This window comes from Callorhinchus milii, unplaced genomic scaffold (genome assembly GCF_018977255.1).
Source record: "Callorhinchus milii isolate IMCB2004 unplaced genomic scaffold, IMCB_Cmil_1.0 Scaffold3, whole genome shotgun sequence".
In the NCBI taxonomy this organism is placed as follows: domain Eukaryota; kingdom Metazoa; phylum Chordata; class Chondrichthyes; order Chimaeriformes; family Callorhinchidae; genus Callorhinchus; species Callorhinchus milii.
In genome coordinates this window covers 78,571,872-78,590,751 of record NW_024704744.1, presented here as the reverse complement: position 1 = coordinate 78,590,751, position 18,880 = coordinate 78,571,872, and the positions used below count along the sequence as shown (strand labels likewise).

Below are 18,880 nucleotides of genomic sequence, written 5' to 3'. Positions count from 1 at the left end.
AAATACTCATGCTTACTGTTTGAAATCTTGATGTTAAGAAAAATAAATATTTTAGCTTAATTTTTTAACATTCAATATTTGTAATTTGAAGCACGTGTTGCATTTTAGGAATGGTCCAGCACATTGGAACACCTAACACTGAGAGGAAGGCTGCACAGGTCTTATTATTTTTCTGTTTGCCCTACTCTACCTGAACTTGTGATTTGAGCACTGACTATATCTTAGAACTGCACACTTCCTGGCAGTGAATTGGTATTGGTCTTACAGTGGGTTACTCACTTGATGGGTGTTGCATGCGCCTAAAAAGATGTGTATTGTCTGGATGGTGAGGGAGAAAGACAAATTTCGCAATTGCAAAACACACGCACTTTAATCATGTAAGAATTGACAGTAAAGAACCAACTTAAAACAAACATTTGCTCATAATGGCATTGATTTTACTGCATCTTGTAGCACACTACACAATAATGTACATTATCAGTTATGATGTTAACCATACTGATGTTGAAGAATAAGGTTTCAACTTAAAAAGGTAGGGAAATTAAGCACAGAAATGAAATGCAGATTTAGCAACTGTGGGAGCTATCAGTGAAAATGCAATTGGCACAAGAATTCTTTACAGGAATAAGTGCAAGATTTACCAGCTAACATCACCACATTTGAAATCCCTGTAGCTCTCGGAGAGGAGCTGGTTAGATGTTTAACATTGCAGAGATTGCATCCAGAACGATGCTTTCCGATGTAAATCTATCTGAATGTGGTAATAATGTACCATTGGATAATGTTGCAAGGCAATAATACCTCATGGGATTGATATAACTTCCTAAAGTCTTAAGAGTGACTTAGGAATGTCACTTAAAATCCAAGACTTGGTTACTAATAGAAACGTACTTCTATGTGTTTAAGGCAACAGGCCGATAGGGCATAAGTACAAGATTAAGAAAGGCAAGGTTTTACAGACACCAGGGAGTATGTCGTCACACAGGTTAATTAATACTGGAACAGGATATCACAAATTGTTTTAAGACCAGGATTCTAGACGTTTCAACAACAGTTAGATGGTTCATGGCCAGGTGGGAGAATTTGTATTTTGGGTGAAAGGACTTCAACAAAGTGATTTTATGATGAGCAAGATGTTACATTTAAGCCCTCCTTTTGAGAATAGTTTTGATAACATTTTGTTGAAAAAAGGTAAAATATTCCCAAAATATTTCTGGAGACGTCACCTATATTTTTGCTGATAGCAAGACACTCTACATCCAATTTTTGAAACTGAAGAATACTTGAAGATCTGGGTCCTCCAAAGGTCTGTTGTGGATTCCAGCATAGATTCTCTTCAAAAGGTCAGTCTTGAACTCTTGATTAAGAGTATTGATGTAGGAATGTAAAGCCTCTGCAAATACATATTGCTTGTTATGTGGAGGCTGCTTTATTACAAAAATACAGTCACTATGTTTTAGGACAATACTTATGAATTGTTTTGAGACACTGACAGTGATAAAGTATTTTAAAATTTAAGATCTTCCCTTTTTGTGACAAGGTTACAGTGCTGACCCATTTACATTGTAATCTTACTATAGACAAGATCGTGAGGTGAATAAATTTAGATTGAAATATAAAAAGGATATTTTGGTTTCCTTTGCTGTAAATGTTCTATGTAAAGGATAGGTAAACAATATTTTTTCTAATTATCTCTATTTTATCTATCACTCCTCGTTTCACTGAAAGGGTTTAACTCTTTTCTAAACCTTTTAGTAGGTTATGGTTCCATGGATGCTGGTTGCCCTATAGTACTTTGTCCAAGTGGCCATTAGTCAAAGTTGAACTATAATAATCCTTGCACTTGATATAGTGCCTTATCACGTCTATAATAGTGAATGAATCAAGCAATTTGATTGTTGAGGGCATCATGGCCAAGTCTAAATCACTAGTCACCTGATACCAACACTTGCCCACCTCTAGTAGTGGTTGATAGATCAAAGCCAGAAATACTGACTGAATTTCTTGGTTGAGATTAATCAACTTAGCATTGACTATGATCAAAGCTTCTGTATGATTTAGCTACTTGCTGGATAAACTTGCTCAGCCAATAGGTGAGCTTGTGTGCAGTGTTCAGCTTTACTATTTATGATTGGATCACGATTTGTTCAGTATGAAATATTGTCTGGGAACAATTGACATTCTACCTACCACCTAATTCTTACAGCAGATGTGTTCAAAGTAGTTTTTCCTTGGCTTCAAAATCATTTTATAAACCTATCTCTTTAAGCATGTCTTTGGTCAACACACTTAAATTCTCCTTCCACTCATCCCTGCTTGGAGTAGGTCCATCTAGGTAAAAGGCACTATTTTATTTATATATATTTAATATATATACACACACACAAAAAAGTCCTTGTTATTGTTCCAGGAAAAGGAGCACAAAATCTACCATCTTACATTGCTGTATTGGTTTTCGGATGTAAACTAAAGGTTAGCAATAAGGGGAAAGCTAGAGAGGTTAAAAACAAGGTTATTAATTCAGATAATTGCTACATATTCCTAAATATGCACACTTCTCTGTGTGTCTGTTAAAATACAATGTAATGAATAATTGCCATAAACATCAATTAAATTCCCGCGTCCCTTTAAGTTGATTAGTTATCATCTTAAAATATGCAGACACCTGGTTACAAATAAATGTGATGATAACAATAATAATAATGTGATATTGTAGAATTACCCAACATATGTGATCCATTCATCAGTTGTCAGGTGACAATCCTAAACATTATGACATGTTAAAGAGAGAACACTGTATTGTGAATAACTTTCCAATTCAATATGTACAATGTTGAAGTTACAAGTAGAGGCTGTTAACATGTTATTTAGTTTTGTTTTACAACTAGCTCAGATGCTCACCTATTCCCAATATTTTGCCGTATGCAATCATGTTTGGGCCCAGGCGAGGATCGTCAAACTTTTGTTGCTTCATTAAAATCCGAACAATCTCTCCGGTAATGAAGGCATCATCAAAAGTTTGCTCTTCGACTGGTTTCAAGGGAAATCTGCAATAAATTTCCACAGCCTCCAGAGGGTCAGTCTTCAAGAGGATGTTGGCTAACTCAATATAGCCTTCATACATCTAGCCAAAGCAAAATTCAAATTATTTCACCTTTCAGTTGGGATATGTTTCAGCACTATAACCATATATACAGTGATGTTTCTCAAATTGATGCCTAATCTACCTTTGTGTCACATACTTAGATCAGTGTCATTATTATTAATAATAATCCTTGCATTTGATTCGGTTATCACGTCATTGGGACGTCTCAAAATGCGTCACAGAATATACTATAAAGTGAATTGACTGCATATTTTGTGGGCGAAATGTGTGTGTTTAAATTGATGTAATATTTTCAAAACCTCTCAAAGCAATTAGTAAAATGAAAAAGGCCAACATTTCCTGCAGAATGTTATCAGGTTGAATTGGCAATCTTTTTCTCTTTCTTGCTGATAAGGTTTTGACAAACCTTTTCATCTACTACATCAATGTTTTGTGTGTCAGTTCTTCCTATTAACAACTCAAAATATAGATGTATTTTTAGATATATAATTCATAAACCAGTTATGAATTATATATATAAACATTTCAAGTTGAGAATATGAAGTTTACCAAATAAATGTCCTTTTTTTCTAAATTCTTCCCCAATGGTATGAGCCTCTGGTATGAGCTGGTCTGGCCACCTCTTGCTGTGTTGCAGTGCCACATGGTGCTGACTGCCCCCCATTAATACCCCACCCAAGTGACTGTTGTACAATGACCCTTGGCAGTGAGTGTCAGCAGGCTGCTCGATTGCAGAGGGTATCACAGCCAAGCTTGACCTATCCTCACCTGGCTGCCACATGCGCAAACAACCAGTTGAAGGTGCTTTAGAGTGGCCCAAGACCATGAAGCCTGGCGAGCTTTCTCCTACCTAACGCTGGGAAGATCGGGATTAGCATCCCGATGCTACCATAGCCGAACACAGAAAACTCAGGCAAGGATTCGAACCAGTGAACTCCTGTTCCCATAAGCTATAGCTCTATCATCAACAAAGTTGCTCCAAATTATTTGGGTTTTGTTACATGATATAATACATAATATTCTAGCCACCTGGTATATTTCTCACATATATTACACTAACCCTTTTAGTCTACATGCATGTAGAATATGGCTCCCTACAGAGACATAATTCATAGTTGTAAATGTTTTCGAAGAAGTTTTGCTTTCATCAGGAATTCTTCGAACTGCAGCTGTAGACATTAAGGAAGTCTTTGAAATGCTGAATTGAACATATCACTGCCAATTTTTTTCCTTCACAAAATGAGATTAGACATTTAAAGTGTGTTTCTGGCTTTAGTGAAATTTGGCTTTGGATTTGACCGCATTTAATGCACTAAGAAATAAAAGCTGGATTAATAACGATTTTGTGCCCAAATCAGGAATTTTTATGTGAGCTATGCTTGAATCAGAATGTCTATACAATGCAATTGGATGGGAAACAATGATGCATTCAAATTGTTCATTCAGATCAAGTACGTGTTCATCTGGATTAGGGCAACTTGCTTTGAGCTTTAGTTTTCCACACTTCATCAAATTTAAATTGTCATGAACTAGTTTTAAGATTCTAGGTCCGTGACTTATCAATACTCCCAAGAATTTCTTTTTTAGCTGTTATTTGTGGAAGTTTTCCAGGAGTAAAATAGTTAAAATAAAAGTTTGCAAATAAAGCCAATGAATACAAGTCAGCAAACTCTAAATCCAGGTACAGACAGTGATATTTTAACTGCATGGTATAGCCATCGGATTAATATGGAGCACTTCAGTAAGTTAAAGGGTCCTAAATGCTGCATGTATTGAAGGTGTACGAAAGCAGAATTAATTTCATTGAGATGGAGTGATAAATTCAAGTGGGCTCATCTTATTTGAAGTTCCAAGCAGTTTTTAAAAGCTTTAGAGACAGGAGGTTGAAGAGAGAGAACAGCTTAAGCACATTATTTCAATGATGCCTATCTGTGAAAATTAAGGCTGAGGGCAGGCCCTGCTATTTGCTTTGACGGAGACAGCCTTAGGACTGCACATTAATCTTCCAGCTTCTCTGATATTTCAACACTTATCACATCAAAGCCAATGCACATGGGAAAATATTTTTGGGGGTGGAGGCGAGCTCCATAACCTGTCACATAACCTGTGAACTCTGGAGACATTTTTAGGAATGTTGTACAAGGTGACCAGAAAGTGTTAATTTTTAGCTACCTTATTAACTAAAAAAATCATTTCTTTAAGATTTATTAGACATTGTAATGATATCACAACTTTTTGGTCACCCTGTATATTCAAAATGATCATAAGTAAAATACGCCATTGCTGGGAGTCACTCATGATAAATATCTACTCGTCCTAACTTATCCCGTCAGGGCTATGTGTGGAGAAACGAACCCTGCTCACTTCTGTTCCCAAGTGTGACCTATCCAATTTCACATACATGAAAGAACTTCAGGAATCACTCGTCAGCTAATTATTTGGAATTTTGCTCCAGTTTGCTTGTTTTTTTTCGGGTTCAACAAATTCAGTGAACACGGGAAGAGAGCCTGTCTGACATCAGTGAGAACTATCAGCTACCTGGTAGAGTCAGTGGAACTGAAAGTTTTCTACCCTCAGCAGTTTAAAATCCAAATACCAAATTGATGAGCAGAGGGCATACGATTTATATTTAGACTACACTCCCGAACTCCATGTCCCCTCACTGACCCAGATCCATTACTTTAGAAGGGTTGCTAACAGACTTCACTGCTATTGAACCACTTCCCCTTACTGTTTAGAGTAAATTGAGACCTTTGTGCTAATCCAGTGGCATTTCATTTCCATAAATTAGACAACGATTCATGTTTATCAAAGAAATAGTAATCTTAAGGACAATTATTTTCATATTAAATCGTCATGGATTGAGTGACCAAATTATTATTATTATTTTTGATTATTACCCCCAGAAAGGCGATCGACAATCGACTAACAACCGGGTTCCTATTCACTGCTAGGTAAACAGTAAAGAAACTTGCCTAAGATTTTGCCCTGCCTAGGTAGGAATCAAGCCTGCGAGGGGAGTACTCTAACCAATATGCTACAGAACTCCAATTGGCGGATGTTCAACTCAGAATCAAAATGATGAAAGAATTAAATTGCTGTACCTCGGGTGCCATTATAATGACTTCATGATAAAGCTTTTGAGCATCTTCTGAAATTTCATTTATGCGCGTTAGAGCACGCGCCAAGCCCAAACGATACGTATATGAAGTGCGATTTATGGGCACTGGTCTCCCACTTGAATCCTGAGCGATACTGCGAGCTAGAAAACAAATATTCAAAAATATTGGTTACCTGACATTTTATGAGCTCATTTGTATTTCTTGTTCAAGGACAATTTTATCTAACACAAGTGTCTATGTCTAATAATTATAATTATAATATATACTTTGATAGGTATTTTTGTTATAACCTGTTACTAGATAACTGTTTATTTCAAGCCATCATATTTTGTATTATTTTAATAAAACAGATATATCATAATTAAACAGACTAAAATCTTTTCCTTTAGAATTCTACTTTTCAACTGAAAGTGATTAAAAAGTACTTTAAGCTTGTGTCGATCACAAATATTTAGTGCACACAATACAAGTTAATCACCTATCATAAATAGCAGCATAGAGACGCAAACCCGGCTGTAGATGTAATATGCCAGTGCAGGATTTTACAGCAAATAACCTGCTGGTTACCTGGTAATCAATCGAGGATTATTTCTCGATAAACTTAGAATAATTAGGTTGCGATTGTTAATGCTAGTCTCAGCCAATTTGCATACAACAGTATTCTACAAACAGCCATGAAGTGAATGACCAATTGTATCTGGTGGATTCTTGATCAGAAACCCAGGAGCAAATCCCCTCTCTTTTTGAATAGTGCCATGGGATCTTTAACGTCCTGATAGTCAAGACCATTGTTTCACATCTCATCTGAAGGACGGCACTTCCAACAAAGCAGTATTTCCTCAACACTGCACTAGATTGTCAGCTTAGGTTAATGAATTCAAAGTACCGACAATCTTTATAAACCCTCTCATATTTATTATCTGAATAAGAAAATATTTTTAAGTTTTTTCCTAATACCTTCCATTATTCTTTTGATCAGCTACCCCTGGTTCTATTTTTCTGTAACCACCCCACTCCCCCAATTTATTTTTGGAATACTGTACATTCTCAAAATATCCTTTTGCATGTTAAAAATGAAATCTTTAAAACTTCCCCAATTTCTTTTCAATATCTCCCATTTTGTGGTCTCCCTGTACACTCTCACAGCTCAAACTCAGTTTGCCTAAAATGTAGCTTTGTTACAGAATTCCTTCTATTTCCTACCTGCATTTGCACCCGGAAATCTACACTCAGAGGGTGGAAATAGAAGATAACGCAGTGGATTATCAGGACACCACTGTATGTACTACAAAAAATACTGGTTGAAGTAGGATTGAGAATAGTTTTGAGGATGGGAATTGGAAAAGTATTTGAAAAATAAGATCCAAGGAGGGGATTGGCAAAGGGCAGGAAAGTGTGATTAATGGGATAGCTTGTTCAGGGAACTGGCACAGGTATGACTAGTTGAATGGCCTCCTTTTATTCTGTAAGATTTTATGATTCTATGATTTAAACTTAAGAGATCTAAAATTTATCACGGTTCTAGATAAAAACCATTGTCTTGAAATGCAAGGCAATGCAGAATTTTGGAAAATAGTTAAATTCAGCCACAGAGCTCTTTACACCTAAGACCATGATCATTTTCAGAACTCTTAGTTAGAATTGAATTTATATAACATAATAATAATCCTTGCATTTGATATAGGGCTTTTCACGTCTTCTAGATGTCTCAAAGCGCCTCACAGAATATACTGAAAATTGAATTGACCGTATATTTGTGGGCGAAACACAGCAGCCAATTGCGCACAGCAGTGTCGCACAAACAGTCGTGGATTGAATCATTATTTTTTTGAGGGATTATTATCAGGAGTCTTTATGAACCCTGCAACTCTCACTCGCAAGATTGAAATTTAACTCATAAATAAGGAGCTGTTATGGTCCACTGTTAATCAGGTACAGACCAGCAGTGTACGTATTTAAAGATATCATTCTGGTTCTGAATCATCTGCATTTTTCTTACAATTTGGAATATAGTGATGAACCATAAGATATTTAGTTCATTCATTCATTCAGCTGCATAGGTTACAGGGAAATAAAGAGGTACAGAAAATGCTTTCTTCCCTACTTTTCTCTGCAACAGATTTTACATCCGACCCACGGGATGTGCCAGGTGTCTGGGGTAGAAACATCTCTGTTTTGGCAATGGGCTTGGTTTGTGCAGTGCCAGCACCACGCCCCCTAGTGGAAAATTCAAATTGCATTGTTACACGACATCAATACCACATCAAAAACAATAACTTACATTTATATAACGATTGAAGAGGAAGGTCCTCAGTCATGATCTACAAGAAGGGACGGAGGGGGCAAGATGGTGGGATTGAGGGAGAGAGTGCCAAAACTTCAGGGTGCAGTGGCTGAAAGCACGGCTGCCGATGGTGGAGAGGAGGGGACGAGGGACAAGCAGGGGGTCAGAGCCTCCGTCAGAGATTTCTATGCAAATACTCAGTGATTGTGTAGAAGTGGATGATGAAATACGTCAACACCCCACCATGAAGGCAGTCCATTTAAAAGAGGCAGAAGCCTCAAATTCCATCAAGCAAGGTTGCATACATAAAGTATAAAGACCACACAGAGCAAATAACACTGCACAGAATTGTGGAAAGTTCTCAGATTAACTCTTAATGTAGAAACAGGTTTTCTGCAGTTTATAAAAAGATCAGCTTTCATTTGAAGACTGATTTAAATTGTTCTAAATCAAACCTGATCTAAAAGAGAATTTAAGAGGAACTGCTGTTCATTGTTTGTAAATCTGTAAATGTTTGTAAATTTTTTTCACAATTCTGTCCAAATTTGAACATAAAATTGGTTTTCCAAGGTAAGAATAGGTAGAAGTTCAGGCCATAAATCCTTTAATGGGTAAATACTACGTAATATGCTAATAAACGGCAAAATTAACTTACTGACGATATTTGTGCAATTTCTGATCGGGTTGTCACATGGATACAAATTGAGCAGATTTAAACTTTCTAACTGAGATGAATATAATAATTTGAAAATGAAGCTTATCATGAATAAGTATCATCAGTGATTAAAGAGAACTAGGTTACTGCAATATCCATTTCACATGCTATTGTTTACTCCTTTTGGTGCCTATTTATTACATGTCCCAGAGATTTTTTGACTCAATGCCAAGTAGTCACAGGTGGGATCATGTAAAGTTGCATCTAATTACTTTATTCTACAGGGATTCCCCATAATCAAACACTCATCATATAGGGTTCCCTTGTGAATGTTATAATCTACTTGTATGCCTACAACCCACTTCCATGTAATTCTTTCTGTTAAGGGCGTTGTCACGTTCTGATCCTACAAGCACTATTTTTCATGCAAATATTATTCATTATTGTTTTATTCCAGTTCATCCCCTTTTCTAACGAGATGCTAAACCTAGATTCCACCTGCTTTACGATTGGGAACGATTGTGGTAAATGCCACTATTTCAAAGAAGAGTAGGTAATTTCTCTCTGTTCATCCTCCATGGAAGCAGCTGTACAAGTGTAAGCTGTTATAATCACAATGAGAGCTTAGTGACCCCTTTGCAGTAGGAAAAGGGAATTCAGTAATGTGGTTATGTTGATTCCCACATCTGGAATTTCTACATGTAGGTGGATGCGTGAAATTCTCAATTTGGTTTGGATACACTTAAGCACAGTGATGGGTTTCCACATGTATTAAGACATCTGACTGTCCAAAAAATAAATAAACACAGATTTCATTTTTTTTGGATCTGTGGTGTTCAGGAGGGGGGCGGGGTTAAAACCAAAAATTAAAAGCTCTACACCTTGAACAATACTCAAACTAGAATTGCTAACACTACAATATTGGTCCTAATCTTTGCCAGCTGACGTTATTGCTGCTAGTGACAGGAGAACTTAGTCACAGTGCACCCCAAAGTAGGGAGACTCTGTTTCATTTCAGATTGGCTCACAATAATAGGAAAAACCCAAGTTCTGAGAAGCAGATTTAATAGATCTTCATCATATTTCTCTGGAACTGGATTTGAGCCAAAAGTGTCCTTTTTGGCAGTACTTTGTAGATAGAATCGTAGAAATCATGATAAGAAGCAGGCCATCTGGCCCACCAAGCCCACACCAATGCCAGCTCCTTCACTGAAGATAACCACTTCAATCCCAATTTCATGCTGTCTACACATTATTATATCATTCCTCTTCAAAGGTTTATCCACTTATGTATCTGAGCCTCAATAACTACTCCTGACAAAAAGCATTCCATATTCTAACAATCATCTATTTTTTCTAATTTTTTAATGACAATGTAATTTTGTTGTTGTTTTTGAGCTCATGCTCCTTAGTTATCAATTAGCAGGAATAAGCTTTCACTGTTTATTGTTTCAAAACCTTATCCACCATCGATAGTTGTGTATTCAACTCCTACACCCTGAAGCTCAGAAATTCCCTGTCTCAATTCCTCCGTCTTACTCCCTCTTTGCCTGTCTTTAGATCGCACCTGAAGACCTTTCTCTTTGACTGTGCCTACAGTGGCCTCCCCAATTTCCCTGGCTTGGTTGTCAAGCTCCGTGATTTTAAGCGCTCCGAGACTTTACCCCAAGTGAAGCGCACTATATAAATGCAAATTGTTGTTAATGTACTCCCCCTTAACTTTCTCTGTTTCAGTGACAATTACCCCAATTTTCCCTAATAACGTTAATCGGTTGGCAGATCGCTTTTCTAGAGGTAATACTCCCCTCAAAATAAATAAATAAAATAATATTTATTTGGTCACTCAATCTACGACTGTGGGACACTGCTGTGCGCAATTGGTTGCAGTGTTTCGCCCACAAAATATACAGTCAATTCACTTTACAGCATATTCTGTGAAGTGTTTTGAAACGTCTTGAAGATGTGATAAGGCACCATATCAAATGCAAGGATTATTATTATTCATGGTATGTTGGGATTTGGCACCCATACACCTAAAGGCAATAGTTTAAAAGATAAACAATTTCTCCCTGTTTCACACTGTAGGCCTGTATGTTGGTTACCTGGCAGAAGGTGGGGTGGCCCCTCCAGCTGAAGTGCTGGGATTGGCAGCAGCTGGCCAGTATACCATTCTACCTCCCCTGGTTGTAGCTCCTCTCACACCACCTGCCCTAGTGGTAATCCCTCTGAGTGGCATGGCTCTTACGTTTGCTGCTCCTCCTCTCGGAGCTGGCTTCTGCAAGGGTTTTAGTAGATTTTTTTCTTGCTGTTCAACCTTCCAATCCTGCCACCATTCCTGTTCTTAAAAAAAAGGCCATCTCTACATAAATGTTATTGTTTGTTATTTCCCTAACACTATGTTCTGTCACTACCTCATATGATAGAAGCACAAAGCTAAAAATTTGCAGTGTTCCTTAAACACATTCCTTGTCTAATTAAGACTATGAACAGGTTAAGAAATGCAGTCAAATCTGTTCATTAACTAATTAATACTGTGTTAAGGTTCCTAACAACCTTAGCAATGAGCACATTGCTCCCGATCTTGTGATTCGTGCAATCTGCATTCCATAAGTAGTTGAATTTGCATTCCATAAGCAGTTCACAATTGAAACCTTTCTGGATAATGTTCAGAATGTCTGAGTCAGATTGTAATTAAACTTTCAGACTGGGTGACTGAAACATTTACATCTATTGAATTACAATGTAATTTAATTAGGATTGCTACTGTGAAGATTTTTTTTAACCCCCCCCCCCCAATTAAATCAAAAGATTCCTGATTAATAATAGCCAAACAATTTGATTATTGTATCCTGTTGAGTGTGTCTTTTGTTTGATTTCAGCTTGAATTACATTGCATGCAAAATGCTTACTTATTCGCAATACTTGAGAACCAAGAGACTACATCCTAATTCAGAGACTAAGCACAATGGCTTTCTGCAATTTAGCCATGCATTTAATCCATGAGTCTATACCGTTCAAAACAGACAGAATATCAGTCACTGAAAGTAATCTTGCAACATCCACTGAATGCAACAGTATTTAAAGTATTTAAACTACATTCACCATTCAATTCTGCAGCTTTACTGGAACAAACTTTGCCGAATAAATGGATTATTTTTGTAATTTTTGTAAGCGCTTCACAGGATTTAATGTAACGTGGAGTGAACCTGTGTTTCATGGGCGAATGTCACAGCCAATTTGTATAACACTCAAACAGCTGTGAAGTGAGTGACCAATTTTATTTGGGGGATTGTTGGCCAGGACATGGGGAGAATCTTCCTTCTCTTTTCGAATAACGTCACAGGATCGTTATCATCCACCTGAAGGATGGAAAGTCCAACAATGCATTGGAGTTCCAGCTGAGACTGGATAAGTTTTAAGTCCCGACGTGGGGCTTGAACCCATAACCTTCTCACTCAGTCTTCCCAGGCTCCTAACCCCTCTGAGTGTGGTCTTATATGAGTAACCATGGGGACTAATAGGCTAGTAGGAAATACTATTATATATTGCCCTATCACAAGAGTGAACACGTATGCAATGCTTGACACTTACCGGTCAGCTCATTTGGTGGATTTCCAACCATTGGTTTGTTCTCAAGGTTGATGCTTGCTCGGAAACTACGGCAGGCATCATTAATTAATTGTTCAGTCCGGTTAGAAGAAGAAGGTTCATTGTCATACTCATCTAACTGTTCCAGGCCGAGCATGTATAGAGCATGACTATCACAAGGTGAGGTTACCACTGCCAGCTGGCACACCTACAGTTNAAAAAAAGCACAACTCTTGTTTATGGGAGAGATACAAATCATCAAATTAAACAAAAATTAGAAAATGATTATGCAGAGTATATCCAACAACATGTCTTTAAAAGAGAATCAGATAATCACCCAAATCTCCACAGTGGAAACTGCATAGAGCTTTCTGTAAAATTCATTAGAGAACGTTTGCTCAGTGACCAAGTCATTTCTACACACTGTAATAGAAAATCTCCCAGTGCGGTAACCCTTCAGCGCAGGAACCCTACCATGCATGAAGGGTGCTTTATAAATGCAAGTTGTTGTTGTTGAACCCTTCAGTCTGAGACTATAATGTTGGTGCACTCTATTCTTTGAGTGATTCAGTGACATTTTGAGTGTTCCTTCATTAGAGCTGTCGTAAATTAATACCAATGTTAATCAATTTGCGATGCCTCATATGAATTACTTACTATTATTAATTGGATTATTTACAGTAACCCCCCGCAAATAAAAATGTTGTCACTTAATTCCCGACAGTTTGTGGGACACTGCTGTGCGCAATTGGCTGCTGCGTTTCGCCCACAAAATACAGAGTCAATCCACTTTACAATATATCCTGTGAAGACCTTTGAGACTAAGTGTTTTTCTCAACAACGTAATAATGCGCTATAGCAAATGCAAGTGAAATTCTCTCATTAAAAATATTTCATGTGGAAATTGTCATAATTTCCTCCTCACTATCTGCTCCTGGTCTGGTCCCCTCTTGCTGGTGCTGCAGTTCCACTGAAGTTGGACGCTCTCAGGTACCCTCCCCCCACAAGGCTTGCCCCTTCCCAAGGGGGGTTTCCTGGTCATGTGCAAGTCTTGCCAATGATTGTCAGCAGTTTTTGTAAATGACTACTATGATATTAGATTTATTATGGTCCCTTACCTTTCGTTTCATGTTCAGTAGATGATCTGTGCCTGGAATGGAACTGCACTTTATCAGTGAAGACAAAGAGTTGCACCTTTTACTGATTCTGCGTTCCTGCCTATCTGGCTGTTGGACAAGCAAGTCCAGGAGGTGTAAATGGGATTCAAGAAGTAGCCACTCAAGCGCTTGAAATATAGATCCTCGGTATGGGCACCGGCACAGTCCTTGGGCAACCAGTTTTACAGCACTAATACCAAAATTCAGAAAGGACATACACAGTAACGTAAATCTACTGAGCATTTCTGACGGTTCAGTGGGTTATTGCATAATTTCATAAGAACATAAGAATTGCTAGATGAAAGAAGACCAAGCTCAATCCAGTTCACCTGCCATTATCCTGGCAGTCACAAGCAGATGTCATGTCCCAAACTATATACTGTATCCCAAGATATTATTTCCTAACATAATCTATCTAATTTGTTCTTGAAAGAATCAACACTTTCTGCTTCCAACATCTCCCTAGGCAGCCTTTTCAATACATTTATTCCTCACTCCATGTAGTGTTTCACAAATTTGTTTTGAATTTACCCCCCTTCAATTTCAATCTTAAAAGACATCTCAGACCAAACATTATACTACGCAAGATACTAAATGGGATAGCGAACATAAACCCAGAATAATACATCCACAGACACTATAGCAGCACATCAAGAAAGCACAGGTTAGAATAACCCTTCCGTTTGTGGTTCAAAATCATAAAGGGCAATTTTTGAACAGACTGCAGTTAGAACTTATTTTCACAGAAAATCAGATGGAGCAAGTTTTTAGAAAGAGTGAGTACCTGGATTCATCTATAAATCAACTTGATGCTACAAATGGGAGGTCACTCAGGATAACTCATATTATGATGATATCCGCATTGGAAATGGTTAGTTGTTATCTCCAGTAAAAGTCCAACCACTATTATTGAATACAACTGCAATAGAGACCCCAATATCTGCACGAATAGCAACTTTCTCCATTGTGGATATGAAAATAGTGGGGATATCCAAAATACAAATTGGCTACAACACAAAGCAAAACATTCATAAGGAGTTATACTTTTATTTCAGTGTCTAACTCTTTCTGTCTCTGATTCTCTAACTTAATCCCTCTCTTTCTCTGTCTTTCTGGTTTTCTCTCCAACTTTATGTGTCTCTGAATTTCTCGGTGTCTCTCTCAGCATCCTATATTGCATTTTGATCAAATTAAATTAACAGACTTACCTCACCCTGCCGGTTCACAATCTTAAAAAATTGTACACTTGACAAGGTGTTCATACATGGCAACGATAGAGTTTTGCCAACATTTCATTCTAAACCATCGCTTCTGCAGCTCTATCTTGATGTGGAGACCTAACCCATGGTCTAGCAGATGGATTTTTATTTGGAATTTTTATTTTACATGCAGAAACCCATCACCACATTTAAGAGCATCCTACCCAGACTGAGACTTCCACATGTGTATGCCATCTACAAATGGAAATTACCCTGTGTCTGGAATGGACCTCTCTCCCAGGCTGGCAAGAGCTAAGGTTTGTGAAACCCAGAGTGTGTGTTTAGGTGCAGCTACCAGCTAAAACCACATAGTTTGCCATTGAAAGCAATGTCTGACAAACTTCTCACTGCTTGTCCAGCTAGAACCATACAACCCGTGAAGGTTTTAGCTTGCAAGATTAACAGGACACAAATAGGATCAATCCCTACCGGTTGTAACTGTTTTGCTCTTCCAAGTCTGGCTAAGGAGCCAGGCAGGCTGGCTGGTTGCTTATCAACAGTGCCCTGCAGTACCTTTGATCCCCAGGACTCCCATGTGAAGACGTGCAGCATAGTGGTTAGACCACTAGCATTGCAAGCGAGAGACCCTGGGTTTGATTCCCGGGCAGGGCAAAAAGTTAGGCAAGTTTCCTTACACATGCCTCTGTTTACCTTGCAGCAAGTAGGAACCCGGTGTTAGTCGATTGGCGGATTGCTATTCTAGGGGCAATTATCACTCCAAAAAATAAAAATAAATACTTATTTGGTCACTCAATCCACAACTGTTTGTGGGACATTGCTGTGCGCAATTGGCTTCCGCATATCACCCACAAAATACACAGTCAATTAACTTTAAAGTATATTCTGTGAAGTCGCAGACGTGATAAGGCGCTATGTCAAATGCAAGGATTATTGTTGTTGTTATCATTATCATTGGAAATTAAATCCTAAAAGATTATCAAAACAAATGAAGCACACAACTTACAAGTGAAACACCTGCTCAGCAGTCATTGTTTTTTCAGGCAGCCCTGAGGGTGGTGTGCTGAGAGCCTTTCCCAGCTGCAGTATTCCTCCGGGCAATTGGGGATTCACCAGGCAATATACATGTGAAGCTTGAAGAGGTAAGGCTTCTTGACTGGAAGAATGAGTGGATACAAACACTTTAAGATTCATAACACAATCAAACGTACATCTGACACATCACAATGTCATAGCATATTTGCAAAACATTTATATGGTATCTTTCACATCTCAAAGCGCTTTACACAACTGGAGTGGGAGGGGGAGGATTTAGGACGGGAGGGGAAAAGTGGCAGAAAGTACGATCAAAGATTTTAGGTTTTATGGTGGATTTAAAAATTGGAGAGAGGGGCATGGTGGAGGACTCTGGGATGGAGTTCCAGCAAGTGGGGCAGAGTGGCTGAAAGTTCGCTCCCTGATGGTGGAGTTGGTGATGGACATAAAGCAAATCGGTATTTGCTGAACAGACGGAGTGGTTGGGACAATAGAAGTCGCAGAGGTAGGACAGGGAGAAGCTGGAGTCATTTGAAAATGCAGACAAGGATCTTGAGTGCAATCTACTGGCAGATAGGGAGCCAGTGTTGCCAAACAAGAATAGGTTGGTGGATCATGGAGCCTGGTGTGGGAGATGGCATGAGGGCACTAGAGTTATGGGTGGTCTGCAGCTCGTGTAGGGAAGAGCTGGGTAGTCCGACAAGCAACACACTAGGAGGCTACTTAAAATATTCTGGGATTTTTGATTGGATTTTTGATAAGGAAGCAGTGTGAGCTGTGCGAATCCTGCGAACAGAATATAATGAAAAAGCTGTCTGCTGCTCACGGGATTCAAACAGTTTGAGTTGCTTAGTTGGTACTGGGAGAGTTAGGCTGGTTGGAATCTACACGCACATGAGAACGGGGATTTTTCAAAAAAAAATTAAGTTTCTGGCCAAGTGCAGCCAGGTTTGAATTCGAATTCTGATTACCAGGTTTACTGTACAATTATTTCAAACAGTAAAATCTAACCTTGGATCCTTGCCTCCTGGAAAGATAAGCTTAGATAACAGCTCTTCTAAGCCTTGCTGGATGTACTGAATGGCTTCTACTCTTTGCGGAGCTGATTCACCAGTCTGATCGAGTATAGCCAGCCCTGTGTAAAATCTGGTAGCACAGGAGGAAACCAAGATTACATCCACAAGGTGCAAATTATCCACAGATAACAATGTTGATTCCATTTAAAATCACAGTGGTCTGTGCTGTTCATATTATTCACAAATGATTGGGTGCGAAGTATTTCTTGTAATGTTGGAAGAAAAATGTAATGTTTCATAACAGATTTTGATGTGCTAAATATCACATCAATGGGCAGAAATTCCACCTGAGTTGAGATTTACTTTATTTGTGTAGAGTTTGTCTGGAATTTTGCAAATGCTTAATTGCAGAACAATAGAAAACTGACTTCCAGAAAAGGGTTTAACCTTTTTTTGACGCAAGGATTTATTAATTGCAAGGTCGCTTGCCTAGGTTAATAAATACATTCTAGCTGCTGGATTGGCTTTTAACATTATGTTTTCTTGTTAAATATGTATTTACAGCTATCATCTTGGAAACCAGAGCAAAATTCCTGTTATCTTGCCCTGAATGAGATTCTATCCAGGTCCAGCCTAGGCTACCTATTTTACAGTGATCAAATTATGGGTAATTTTATGTCATGGACTTGCATCCACTGGGTACCAATCAAGATGAATGAATTGTCAAGGTTTGTTCCTAGTAGAATCTGCCTCAGAGGGGTTCAACCAAGGTGTCAGGGTCACAAGGGAGGGCTCGATGGACAAGTCAGCCACATGTACACTTCCTGGGGTCTAATGGATGTTTATATAAATATACTGGGGAACCTTGTAGAATGACCCAGGCTTGCCTATGTTTCCAGGTGATGAATTCTGCACAATACACAGGAAGCCTACACGGAAAATAATTTGCCACATTATGTAAAAGAGACCGTAATTGGAATTATTTAATTAAATTATAGTAAAACTCTGATCTGTAAAAATCGTATAATCGCCTAAGTCGTTCATTTGCATAAGTCATACTTTGCATAAGTCATATTAAATGTTTGGTCCCAAATGATATGACTTATGCAAGGCTTAGTGTATTACAATAATAAAATCTTAATTTGAGCTCGGCTAATTTAAGTTGCTCACCTAATGTATCCTGATTCTGGTTTCTGTGCCAGCGCTGTCTGTAAGTACCTCAGTGCACCTTTGTCCTTTTTTTGTAACAGCAAGAATCCGACATGGAAATTGTACTGCCAGTTCTCAAGTTGGAGGGACAAAGCATCCATGTATTTTAGAAAGGCCCAATCACGATGGCGCTCTTCACTGGGTAATGCTTTAATTTTAACATCCTAAATGACACAACCAGTTAACAATGCAGAGTGCTAGGCTATTTCACTTTATTCTTAGAACTATTTCAAAAACGCCAACAATTTTATTAATGTAATATTAATATAAGTCCAGGGTTGTGCTCCGCCACTGTCAAACACTCTGAGACACTATGGGGCACTACGTAAATGCAAGTTATTGTTGTTATAAAATTGGAAACAATGGTTTGCCTACAAATCCACAATCATTACATTTTACAATAATTCCCATGACGTACTTTGCCACGATTTATGAAGCAACTTTACAATGAGTGTCGGCAGGTTAATTAACCACGAAGGCGACACAGCCTC

At 38.2% G+C, this 18,880-nt stretch overlaps 1 protein-coding gene across 2 annotated transcripts in view; it reads right to left on the bottom strand.

Annotated features, from left to right (window-relative positions):
* Positions 1 to 52: 52 nt before the first annotated feature.
* The window catches only part of LOC103177898, a 45,855-nt gene continuing 27,027 nt past the window's right edge, over positions 53 to 18,880 (bottom strand). Inside the window, exons 11-20 of one of the 2 annotated variants that reach the window (XM_007892271.2) lie at positions 18,351 to 18,553; positions 17,176 to 17,310; positions 16,136 to 16,285; positions 13,874 to 14,102; positions 12,759 to 12,963; positions 11,270 to 11,507; positions 8,333 to 8,445; positions 6,211 to 6,368; positions 2,902 to 3,124; positions 53 to 1,393 (exon numbers count right to left, since the gene is read on the bottom strand). In XM_007892271.2, the coding sequence (XP_007890462.1) occupies positions 1,254 to 1,393; positions 2,902 to 3,124; positions 6,211 to 6,368; positions 8,333 to 8,445; positions 11,270 to 11,507; positions 12,759 to 12,963; positions 13,874 to 14,102; positions 16,136 to 16,285; positions 17,176 to 17,310; positions 18,351 to 18,553 (1,794 nt within the window). In that variant the 3' untranslated portion in view covers positions 53 to 1,253. The remainder of the gene's footprint in view (positions 1,394 to 2,901; positions 3,125 to 6,210; positions 6,369 to 8,332; positions 8,446 to 11,269; positions 11,508 to 12,758; positions 12,964 to 13,873; positions 14,103 to 16,135; positions 16,286 to 17,175; positions 17,311 to 18,350; positions 18,554 to 18,880) is intronic. The other variant, XM_007892272.2, reaches the window with a different exon arrangement.